The 12,243-nt window shown below is 55.6% G+C and overlaps 1 protein-coding gene across 1 annotated transcript in view; it reads left to right on the top strand.

Moving 5' to 3' along the window:
* The window catches only part of MROH2A (maestro heat like repeat family member 2A), a 45,121-nt gene that overhangs the window by 9,194 nt on the left and 23,684 nt on the right, over positions 1-12,243 (top strand). The window contains exons 7-19 of the mRNA XM_047085460.1: positions 377-617; positions 1,090-1,233; positions 3,137-3,229; positions 3,464-3,542; positions 3,698-3,811; positions 6,510-6,586; positions 7,533-7,652; positions 7,954-8,064; positions 8,844-8,991; positions 9,759-9,799; positions 10,247-10,388; positions 10,573-10,625; positions 11,074-11,181. Of these exons, the coding sequence (XP_046941416.1) occupies positions 377-617; positions 1,090-1,233; positions 3,137-3,229; positions 3,464-3,542; positions 3,698-3,811; positions 6,510-6,586; positions 7,533-7,652; positions 7,954-8,064; positions 8,844-8,991; positions 9,759-9,799; positions 10,247-10,388; positions 10,573-10,625; positions 11,074-11,181 (1,471 nt within the window). The remainder of the gene's footprint in view (positions 1-376; positions 618-1,089; positions 1,234-3,136; positions 3,230-3,463; positions 3,543-3,697; positions 3,812-6,509; positions 6,587-7,532; positions 7,653-7,953; positions 8,065-8,843; positions 8,992-9,758; positions 9,800-10,246; positions 10,389-10,572; positions 10,626-11,073; positions 11,182-12,243) is intronic.

Raw genomic sequence — 12,243 nt, 5'->3', positions numbered from 1 at the left:
GGGAACATGGCTCTATGTTGGGCCCGACCAGGGCTGGTCTCGGATGCTCTTTATGGTCTGATCTCGTTGCCCCAGGTTTTGATTTCTTAAGTGTTTCGGGGGGTCCCAAATCCCTGATACCTGAGAAGAATAAGACAAAATGTGCTCACTGCCCTCTGTGGGACAATCCTCGGGCTGTGAGTAAGGAGTCATATCCTACCCTTGACCCCTGTATGTGAATCTCAAGGACTGGGGTCTGGACACACCCGTAGGCTTAACAGCCCCCCTCCCACACGGGTAGAAAGCTGATAAAAATTGGAAGGCAGAGAGCACGGGCTGAAGAGAGGCATTTTCTAGGCTGTCTGAGGCCATCTCGCTCACCTGCTGGTTACAGAAGTGTGCCAACGCTTCTGGAGGGAGGTGGCCTGGGGAGACCTTGTCCGGCTGCTGCCCCTCGGGGCTCACCGCCCCCACCCTGCTCCGTAGCCATGGAGACCTTCTGTGAGACGGTCCAGTTTTACCTGCGGCATCTGGAGGACAGTGTGTATCCCGTGATGACGGAAGATCAGTTTGCCATGAAGCTGTTCCCGATGTATCGCTATTTCGTGACCGTGTGGCTAAGGAACCACAACCCTGAGGTGAGAAGCACCCTTCTCAAGGGGGTCCTGTGGTCTCCCCCAGGTCATGGCTCCCCAGCCTGTGTGGCTAAGGAGGGCTGAGAGACCACTGGGTCCAGCCTCGTTCTCAGAACCCGGAGAGACGGTGACCTGATCAATGGAGGAGCTGACCTGCCCGGGCCCTGGGGCCCCGGGGGGCCTGGCTTGAGAAAGACCCCAGGAGTTGCTGGAGGAGGGTCCCTGTTATGGTGCGTTTTACCTAGAGGAGCTGTGCCGTAGGACCGTTTTACAAATGAGGAAACTCAGGCGCTCAGACAGGTTCTCCCAAGTGACAGAGCCGGGACTTGCAGGGAGAGTCCGGCCTCGTCGCCTGCCTGTGGGGTCTCGGGCGGGGCCCCGACTACTCCCAAGGCCCTCTCTGTCACGTGCCCTGGACTCTCTGGATGGGGTGACCTCACTGGGCCTCGCTGGGGCTCCCGGGCTCCTGTGGTAGGTGAAGCTGGGGGTCATCAAGTCCCTGAAGCCCATGCTGACCCTCCTCCTGCCCAACGACGACCTTCGGAATCAGTTGTACGACTACATCCCCCTGCTGCTGGCGGAATACCGGGGCGGCCTGGAGGCCCTGTTCATCACGCAGGTGAGAGGCGGCAGGCTTGGCTCTCTGGGTCCCGCGTCGGGAGGGGGAGTGTCACCTGAGTAGAAGCTGGGGCTCCGCACTCACTGGATTTTTGAGACTGCTGTTCTAGGTGGAAGGGACGAGATCCCAAAGGGTCTTGGAGGCTGCGGTGAGGTTGCGTGTTAGTTTCCTGGGGCTGCCGTAAGAGAACCGCAGGGTGGGCGGCTCCAAGTAACAGAAATGTAGCCTCACGGTTCCAGGGGCGCTCCTTCCGAAGGCCCTGGAGAGGAATCCTTTGGTTGCCTCTTCCAGCTGCCGGTGGCCCCACGCGTTGCTTGGCTGGTGGCTGCAGCCTTCCGTCGTCCCCCTCTCTTCACGTGGTCTCTTCTCCGTGTCCTCCTTCTTATAAGGACGCTAGTTGTTGGACTTCAGACCCATCTTAAATCCAGGATGATTTATTTCATCTGAGGCCCTTACCTCATGACATCCGGAAAGCCTCATTTTCTTTTTTCTTTTAATTTTGTTAATGTTTATTTTTGGGAGACAGAGACAGAGCACGAGTGGGGGACAGACAGAGAGAGAGAGAGGGAGACACAGAATCTGAAGCAGGCTCCGGGCTCCCAGCTGTCGGCACAGAGCCCGACGCGGGGCTCGAACTCACAAACCGTGAGATCATGACCTGAGCCGAAGTTGGACCCTTGACCACCTGAGCCACCCAGGTGCCCCTGGAAAGCCTCATTTTCAAATAAAGTCACATTCTGAGGCTCTGGGTGCACATGAATTTTCGGGAGACCCTTTAACCCACGATAGCCCGTAACCTGTGTGGGATGGAACCTTTGCAGGGTTCTGAGTGAAGACGTGACCTGGGCTGTGTCACTCACCTACAGCAGAGGTGTGGTCCTCAGCTACAAAAGCAAAGAGCAGAGAAATTAATACGATAGATTTAGGGGGCCGTCCTTCGATCACTCTGGATAAAGAATGAGATTCGCTGCCAGGTGGATAGGGGAGAAAGGGGAAGAGGGCCTTGAATGCCATGCTCAGTGGCTTAGCACAGCACTTTCCAAGCATCACTGTGCCTGGGAATAGCTTGGGGGCTTGTTGACAATGCAGGATCGGATTCATCAGGTCTGGAGAAGAGCCTGATAGACTGCATTTCTTTCTTTTTCTTTTTTCTTTTTATGAAATTTATTGTCGAATTGGTTTCCATACAACACCCAGTGCTCATCCCAACAGGTGCCCTCCTCAATACCCATCACCCACCCCCCATCAACCCTCAGTCTGTTCTCAGTATTTAAGAGTCTCTTATGGTTTGCCTCCTTCCCCCTCTGTAACTTGTTTTCGCCCTTCCCCTCCCCCATGGTCTTCTGTTAAGTTTCTCGGGATCCACATAGGAGTGAAAACATATAGTATCTGTCTTTCTCTATATGGCTTATTTCACTTAGCATCACACTCTCCAGTTCCATCCATGTTGCTACAAAAGGCCAGATTTCATTCTTTCTCATTGCCACGTAGTATTCCACTGTGTATATAATAACCACGATTTCTTTATCCATTCATCAGTTGATGGACTTTTAGGCTCTTTCCATAGTTTGGCTATTGTTGAGAGTGCTGCTACAGACATTGGGGTACAGGTGCCCCTATGCATCAGCACTCCTGTATCCCTTGGGGAAATTCCTAGCAGTGCTACTGCTGGGTCATGGGGTAGGTCTATGTTTAATTTTCTGAGGAACCTCCACACTGCTTTCCAGAGCGGCTGCACCAGTTTGCATTCCCACCAACGGTGCAAGAGGGTCCCGTTTCTCCACATCCTCTGCGTTTCCCGCCAGCTCCCAGGGGGGATGCTGATACCGCCGGCTGATGGGCCCCTCTGAGCCACAAGAGTCCAGAGTTCACTGACCCCGAATCATCGGCCCGTTCATTGCAGGTCTTGAGGCAGATCCTGGAAACGTCCGTCACCACCAACACCCCCGTCCCCCAAATGCAACTACACACCATTTTCACGGAACTGCACGTCCAGGTGAGGCCGCGAGCTTGGCGGGGCACCAGCACTCTCGGGGTGCTGCCGTGGGGAGTGGGCGGTGGCAGGTGGCGTGGCTGTGGAGCCCCCGTCTCGTTCATCCGGCTCCCGTATCCCCCGGGGGCTGGGAGGCGTTGGTTGCCCACGCAGCTCTGCCACGGCCGGGCCGCCCCCGTGCTTGCATCCCGTCTCTGCTTGTCGTCTCACCACCCTCCCTGCACGCCCCCTCCCCAGGTGTGTTCCAAGGCTCCTGCCCAGCAGCAGTACAGCAGCCAAAACCTGGCGGAGATCGTACACTGCTTCATAGCCCTCGGTGAGGCTCCCCCAGGTCCCCTGTGAGCCTGGCGGGGGCGGGGGGGGGGAGTCCCTGCCCCCCCCCCGGGAGTCCCCGTCCCCCAGGGCTGTCTCCTCTGGCTCCATCTGTCTGGCCCAGGGGGCGTATGACTAAGGCAGCCTTCCCCCCTGCAGCCCGGTCCTACCCCAAGGAGCTGATGAAATTCTTCCTCGGTCAGATGGAGATGAGCCAAGAGGCCATCCGCGTGGGGACATTGACCCTGATTAGGGCGATAGTGAGCGCAGCTGGTGAGCAGGACCAGCAGGTGGGGCGGGAGTCAGGGGAAGCGGGTCTCACACTTATCTGGAACTCGGTCATTTCCTCTTTTGTTGACATCGCTGGCTGGGCCAAGGGGTCATGGCTGTCTGTTGCCTCGCATTTTCTGTGCTTGAACCTAACCAGCACTGTGACCCCCACCCCCAGCTGTGTCCGCAAACCCTGAATCCCGGCTTCCAACTGAGTCTGAATTTCCAACTTTTTTTTCTTAACGTTTATTCATTTCTTGATAGAGAGACAGAGCGTGAGTGGGGGAGGGGCAGAGAGAAGCAGGCTCCGGGCTCCGAGCTGTCAGCACAGCACAGAGCCCGACACGGGGCTCGAACTCACGGACCGTGAGATCATGACCTGAGCCGAAGTCGGACGCTTAACCAACCGACTGAGCCACCCAGGCACCCCTCCAACTTTTAATCTGAATCTTAGAACTACCCCCCGCAAAACTAAATCAAAGGCTTTATGTAAGGCCTAGTTATATCATGTAGGCATAGCCCCAAAGCCCCACTGTCCCAATGCCCAATCATAGTCGAAACTCCTGATTCTGAATCCCTAAGCCCAAACTAGAACCCTGGCCCTGTTATCAAAAGGGAAACACTCTCCCCAGGTGAGGCAGCAGCTCAGACAGTGCCTCTGTGTGAACTGGGGCAAGACATCCCTTGCTGGGAGCACATGGCCCGGCAGGTTCATGATTTGGTGAGGAGAGCACGGCCACTCCTGTTCAGTCCTTCAGCTGAGTGCCCTGTGCAGTGCACAGACTGGGCGACTTTATATGAAGGACGTTCTGCTGACAGTGAACCTTTCTCTTAAAAAAAAAATGCAGATTTATCTGATGGACAGAGATAATAATGACTAGAGTTGGCCTCACCATTTTTCTGTGAAAGGCCTGAGAGTAAAAATACTTTCGGCTTTCTAGGCCATATGGTCTCTGTGACAGTTACTCAGCTGTGTAAAAGCAGTCATAAACTGCACAGTGGGGCTATGTTCCAATAAAACTTTATTTACACAAATGGGCTTTGATCTGGATTTAGCCTGCGGGTTATACTTTGCTAATCCCTGTGCTAGAAAAAAAAAAAAAAAAAGAAACTAGCTTCTTGTGTAAGTTGATAAAGCATTCTGGATGTTCAGTTGGATAGGGACCAAAACTTGGGCTCAACAGTCTAGCTTCTTGACAATTGTCTGAAGGATATAATTGCCCGAAGGTAACCGGACAATGACGTTCATTACCACGTCGTGCATACAAGCAAAACGTTAGAAACAACCTAAATGTTTTTCTATAGGGAATTTCTGGAATGAAGAATAGTATATACACATAGTGGAATATTACTCAACCTTAAAGGATATAGTCACTCTGTATTTTTTCATGGGAAAGAGGCCCTCTCTGTATTGAGGGTGATAGTATGGTGTGGGGGGTAGGGTGTTACATAGTCTTGATTACTTGCAAGAAATCTATATGCTTAGTTTTGCCTGAGTGAGTGTAGAAGGACACAAACTGTTGAGTGGTTACCTTTTATTTTAATTTTGCAATGAACACACGTTATTTTTAGAATCAGAAAAAAAGTTTCTATTTTGCAGATAAAAACTCAAAATTGGAACCTGCTCTCTTAGTGCTTAGTTGCCCGCTACTTTTCCACCAGAATTGACTTGTAGTAACATGTAGCCTTGAGTGTACTGTGAGCCCGAGCACCCGACTGCAATTCTGTCCACACTGGACCTCTCCGGAATCTTCTCATGGCTCTCTCTTACTTCTCTCTCTCTCTCTCTCTCTCTCTCTCTCTCTTTTTTGTTTAAGTTGATTTATTTATTTTGGCAGGGGGAGGGGCAGAGAGAGAGGGAGAGAGAGAATCCCAAGCAGGCTCCATGGTGTCTACACAGAGCTCACTGCGGGGCTCGATCCCACGACAGTGAGATCATGGCCTGAGCCGATGTGAAGAGTCAGATGCTTAACCAACTGAGGCACCCAGGAACCCCTCTGTCTTACCTCTGTCAATCTTCCTTCTCCCCCAATCGGTTGTCCTCAATTCTATGACTAACAAACGCTTCCAAAGCACTTCTTGTGTGCCAAGCCCTGTCATTACTGCTCACAGAAGCTCTGTGAGAGAGGTACTGTTGTTATCCCCATTTTAAAGCTAGGGAAACTGAGGCACAGGGGGCTGAGGAATTCACCTACGGTCACATAGCTACGTTGTGGCAGACACAGGGTCTGAACCCAGGCAGCCTGGTACCAGAGCCCGGGCTCTGCCCTGCTGTGCTTAACGGTCTATGCGTGCCCACCATGTGCCCAGCCCGCCATGTGCCCACCTGAAGGTGCTAAAGTGATAGTAGGTGGGGCTCTCACCTCAAGGAGGGTCCGGCTGGGTTCCATGAGAATCACAAAGCAAAGGCCAAGCTGTGAGGCATAAAAGCCATGCTCTCCCCTGGCACCGGGTGGGGTGGGACAGACATTGAGAGGACAGGGAGGTGGCGAGCGAGGCCTCTGAGGGAGGCGGCCCCGAGCTGCGGTGGGAGTCGGAGGCTCTCAGGAGGCGTGACGTGGACGAGCCAGCTGATGCCTGGCTCCTGGTAGAAGGTGGGGGGCAGGCCTGCTGCTCTGGGGGTCTCGCTGGGAGTCCCGGGCATCTCCTCAGAGCCCAGCTCTGAGGCCGGTGGCCCTCCAGGCTGGTGTTCCTCTTTCAGAGCCCAGAATGAATGTCAGGACCATCTACCTGGCCATCCGGGTGGTCAAGACCACCCTCTCTGACACCCGCTTCAAGGTAACGGGGGCAGACACCCGGAAGGGGATGGGGCTCGGGGCACTCTGAGGGGGCGGCGGAGGGAAGTCCGGTGGGCGGCCTTCACTCCTCTCCAGCTCTGTGGGGAGGGCGGCCTGCTGGAGGCCCTTTGATGGAAAACCTAGCTTCCTGGCCAGCACTGAATAGGGCTGGAGGAGTGTGAGGCCCACGGGAGCAGGACCACAGCTCTCCTCAAGGACCTGGAGTTGCCCGATGAAGGGGCCCAGCCGGCACCCTGGACAGAGGAGAGGCTGGGTGAATCCGGCGTCCTCCAGAGCTGCGTGGCTGCCTGAGGGTTTTGTGTAGCCTTTACTGCATTTGAAGAAAGCAACTTGAAATTGGAAAGATGCACACCTTGCGCCCTCCAAATAAAGGCCCCCAAAACCCCACAGTCCAGTTTCCACTGTAGCCACGGCCACCTTGGAATGTAGCTTCAGTTCTGGTCGTGGGTCCAGGAGGGCGAGGGTCTAGAGGGCATGGCGGGGGGTGGGGTGGGATTTGGGCTGGAGATTTAGGCCTCGCTGTTCTCAAAATGTGGAGGCCGTCAAGGGAAGAGAACAGGTTTGTTCTGTGCTGCCCCCACGTAGGGTTTTGCAAACATGAGCCCAAGCCTGGGCGGGCCCAGGATAAGAGTCAGGCTGTCCCCTCCAGGGCTGCCTGAGAAGGGAGTAGCCTGTCTAGAAGGGAGTGTGCTCCCTGTCTCTGGAAGGCTCAGATAGGGCTCCTGGGTGGGCCTGCTGCAGAGTGGGCGCCCCTGGACGAGGCAGGGGGTGGGGGCAGAGTGGGTGGTAGCCCCTGAGGCTCCTTCCCGCCCAGGGCACCCCCAATTCCTGGCCGTCTCAGGTCACGGGATTCGGCGTTAGATGCTGAGCCCTTCTCCCCCGGAGCCCATCCCAGTCCCCGGCTTGTCTGCTGCCCGTCCCCACAGGTAAGGATGGCTATTCTCCGCATCATCGGCCAGTTGGCTCTGTCTGGCTACCAGGACAGGATCAAAGGCTGGGGCCTGAAGTACGTGTCTGTGCAGCTGACTCTCTCCACCTACAAACTGGTGAGTGGCCCTGATATGCAGACCATGGCGCAGCCGGGCCTTGGAGGCGGTTTCCGAAGCACTGAGGCAAGAATCCGCCCGGTGTATCTGTGCTCGAACCTGCGTGAGTCTGCGTTCGTGACACAGGCACAGAGACGCAGTGAGCTGTAGGTAAGGGTGGGCGCAGTCACGCCAGGCAGGGAATCCAGAAAACCCTGGAGACCCGGCTCCGGGACATGGAGCGTCACGGGGGTGAGGAGGCCACACCGAAGGCTGCAGGGCACCCGCCCGTGAGCAGGGACCCTTCGGTTCTGCCTTCCAGACAAATCGCCGGGAGAGCTTTTATCAGAGGGACCTGGAGGAGAAGATGGTCCACAAAGTCACCATGGACACCGTGCGGATCGTAACCTCTTCCGTCAGTGGGATGACCAATGTGAGCGGTCACCCTGCAGCCGACAGCTTGACTTGTGTGGGTCCCACACCAGGCTCGGAGTGGAGGGAGCGGACAGGGCAATGACGCACGCCCAGAGCTCTGTGTTGTTTCTTCTCCCAGTCCCGCTGCCTGGGGGGCCCGGAGGGCCTCCATCTTCCCACCACCTGAGCTCTTGTCCTTGAAGGTCCAGTTCCAGAGCTGGGTCCTTGGTGGGAGCTTAGTCCCCCAGACACTAAGGCAGTGCTTGGCACGCAGAGGGCCTCAATAGGTATCCATTGACTTATTGCCAGAGATGTGTCTATTACCTTAAAGCCCCTGCAGCCCAGGTGTGTGTGTGTGTGTGTGTGTGTGTGTGTGTGTGTAGATATGATTTTAATTGTTTAATTGCACAAGCATCCAGTGAGTTCCTAGCACGTGAAGACACGAAGGCTTATACTGCGAGGCTTGGAGGCCTCCCCAAGGAGGTCACAAGCTTAAGAGGGAAACAAGGGTGTCAACTTTTCATTGCAATACAACGTGATTTGGCCAAAAAATTTACCATGATGGCATCAGGAGGGAATCCTTGTCCACTCTGTGAGACTCTGGGCTGGACGCTCCCTGGCCGGGGGCAGCTTATCTGAATAACAGAGAGAGTGAGAAGATTCACGGTGGCCACAGCCCAGGGGGCACCTGCTTAGGGCCAGTCCTGGACTCACAGGCCGGCACCGTGGGGCGGGCCTGACGGATCTCGTGTGGCCACGGATGCCGCCGCCGATCCTGCCCCTCTGCCCCCAACCCAGGAGTTCTGGCTGCGGCTCCTGTGCTACATCATGGAGACAGATCACACCGAGGCCTTGACTCCCATCTGCATCAGTCTCACAAACCTGGTGGGACGCCAGCCGCGCACCAAGGATGTGGAGGCCAGCGTGGCCGGCGAGAGCAGGCACGGTGGGCGGCGTCCCTGTGCTGGCTGGGGGGCTCGGGCGGGCCGGTCACTCCGTGTCTCCGAGTGTGTCTTCTCCCCGTTTTCCAGGAAGCGTCTAGGAGTCCAAACAGCCAGGCCGGAGGCCCTTAGCATATCTGAGGAGGGGTTGAAATGGAGCCAGCTTCCTTTGGCGGGTCATTCCTCACATCCCTTCCCCCTGCACCCCTCCCAGGACCTCACCCATGGTGGCTCAGGCTTTCTCCACATGTGACTTGTCTGGGCCCCATGGGAGTCATCTGTAACCCCAGTGTAGCACTGTCCATGTCAGACTCTCCAAGAAGTGACTGGCCCCACCTAAGGGTGGAGTGACACTGCTCTTCCAAGGGGGCTGTTCTCGTGGGGCTGGGGCTTTGCTGGATGGGCGTTGCTGGTGGTGGGTGTGATTTTAGGAGCCCTTTAGGACCCAGGGACAGCAAATGGTGAAGGGTCCTCTTCATGACCTCCTCTAGGCTCTGGACTAGCACCCCCCACCCCCCCGATGTCTTCTAAGCCCCAGCGCAAAGCGCAATTCTCCCTTCTTCCTAGGATCAACCATTTAAAATGATGTTCTTTATGGACCTATCACTGGTCCCTGTGCCAACCCATCCTCTGTTCTGGGGGCAATGGGATGCTTCAGGAAAGTACCTTCTAGGGCAAAGCGCTTCTCAGGGGCACAGGGGCATGGGAGCATGGGGTGTCTCCCAGTATCAGCTGGGCAGCTTCAGCAGGGTCACATCTCCTTCTTCCTCAGTGGATCTGCCTGCGCCCCAGAAACTGCTAGCCCGTCTCCTGGTGAGTGGCTCACCCAGGCTGTGCCCTGGGCAGACTGAGGCCAGGGCCCATGGCATCTCTCTCTTGAAAGCCCCCCCAAGGGAGGAGGGAGCTAGACACTTGGCAGGACAGAGCTTTCCGGGTCCCTTTGATTCCTCTTGGGTACATGTGGCAGGGGCTGTGTGCTCGGATGCCCAGGAACCTGGTGGGAACGTGCTCCCACATTCCTCTGCTCAGCCTCTGAGCAGCCCCAGCGCATCCCCAGGACACTGCCAAGGGCCCGCCTGCCCCTGGGGGCCTTGCACGCACGCGTTCTGCTCCTTATGTTGACTCTGGGCATTAATCCATGCTCTGCAGAAGCCTGGGGTGGGGAGAAAGCCCATGATCTTGCCCCTCTTCTTTCTGGGAACAAAGTGCCTGTGTGGGGGGCTGCCCTGCCCCACTGGCATCTGGGCGTCCCCCACCCAGGTGCTGATGTCATCCCCCTACAAGGGGGAGGGCCGTGGGATAGCCATGCTCAACCTCCTAAGGACCCTGAGCCAGAGCATCGCGCCCGCCATGGCTGACATGTGGGAGCTGGAGATCCCGCTGCTGGTCAAGTACCTGGAAGGTGAGGCGCCCGGGGGCCCCCTCCCCGCGTGCCTGCTGGCGTACTAATCACCTGGCTTGAAGTGGGGAGGGGACGACAGCATGTGCTGAGCCCATCCGTGGAGGGCTTCGAGTGCCAGACCCACGAGGCTGACCCAGAAGGGAGCAGCGGGAGAAAGTAGCACATGTGGACCTTCTTTCTTCAGAACATACTGAGTTTACTTGGAATCAGAAGACCTGGGAGGACAAGCTAATTCAGGTGAGGACATGATCCAGCTTGCTGAGGTTGGGCTGGGAGAAAGGGGAAGGGTGCACGGTGCACTGGAGGGCCCTCGGCGGGGTCGGCATGGGGAGTTTAGGAGTCCTTGGAGGACACATTCTCCTTCTGTCCGAGAAGACTTGGGGAGCACCAGGCACGTCCACGGCTGTGTCTGCCAGCAGGGGAGAACAGAGAGCCTTCCAACTTGGGGAACCATGTGTTCAGGGAAGCAGCACGGGGTGACCCTCCTCCCTCCAGCATCAAAGCCACAGCTGTTCTCCAGGCTCACGGGATCAGGGTTCGATGGGTAGAGCAGTCTGGAGATTGGGGAAGGGGGCCAGAGAGGGTGAGTCACCGTGACTCAAGGTCTCACAGCCCTCCCTCAGCCTGGGAGAGGACAGGACTGGGGTCCTTGGGCACTGCCCACCTACATCTTCTGTCTCCTCAGTTTCTGAGAAACTCCCTTAAGAAGACTCGAGGTTCCAACTGGAGCTTGCGTCTGAGCAAAGAGCTGAACAACCAGATCGAAAGCTTTGACAGCCCCTCCCTGGAGAAGGTTTGTCCTCACAGTGTCAAGACAGTTCAGACAGGGAGGGGACACCAGGGACAGTGGGATGGAGTCCCGCACTGTGGGTGAGCCCAGCTGTACCTGCAGCTGTCCACGGGGTTCTGGGAGGAGAGGTGGGTGGCTTAAGTCAGTGGGTGTTTGTTTCTTGCTTTGTGTTGTTTTTCTTTAAAAGCCTGCTTTGCTGAAGCTGGGGCCTCCTCTCCAGTCGCCATCTTCCCCACCCTTCATCTCACTTTCCACCTGAAGTGGTCTCCTAGCAGAGTCCAACAGGCAAGGGCTGAGATGTGTGAGCAGGTTTTGGGAAATAGTGAAAATGGTGAGGGTGACATTGAGCCACGGAAGGCTAAAGGGGTGGCTGAGTTCTAGCTCGGCTGTGAAGAAGATGAGGCTGGGAGGGGGACAAAGGAAGAAAGAGTGGGCAGGCTGGGTTTAGAGCTGGACTCCCAACTGTCCCCACCCCCACCGGTAGATTGCCGGATGTTATTCCACACATCCGACTCATCCAGCTACTGGCTCATGACCACGTATGTGTATTTTGTTGTAAAAAGGTTTTTTACAAAACTGTGAACATAGTTGAGAGAAATCAGAGAAGGTCTCAATCAACAGAAAGGATCCCGTGTTCATGGCCTGGAAGATGAGATAGTCAAGATGGCACGCTCCCCAAATCTATCTACATGTTCATTGTGATTCCTGTCATAAACCCAGCTGGCTTCGCTTCTTTTCTCTTCTCTTCTCTTCTCTTCTCTTCTCTTCTCTTCTCTTCTCTTCTCTTCTTTTCTCTTTTCTTTCTTTATTTCTTTTTCCTTTCTTTCTTTCGTTCTTTCTTTCTTTCTTTCTTTCCTTCTCTCCTTCTTCTTTCTTTCTTCAGAGATTGACAAGCTACTCCTAAAAGTCATGTGGGAATACAGGGGGCCCAGAATAGCCAACATAATTATGATTAAAAGAAAGACAAAAGCTGGAGGGCTCAAATGTTGCAATTTCAACACTTCTTACACACCACTGCAGTGAACAAGACAATGCAGTGCTGGCATAAGGATGGGCAGACAGAGT

Source organism: Lynx rufus, unplaced genomic scaffold (genome assembly GCF_022079265.1).
Source record: "Lynx rufus isolate CCGP_SWC_20201006 ecotype Redwood Valley unplaced genomic scaffold, mLynRuf1.p SCAF_2, whole genome shotgun sequence".
Lineage (NCBI taxonomy): Eukaryota > Metazoa > Chordata > Mammalia > Carnivora > Felidae > Lynx > Lynx rufus.
This window is presented reverse-complemented; position numbering and strand designations above follow the sequence as displayed.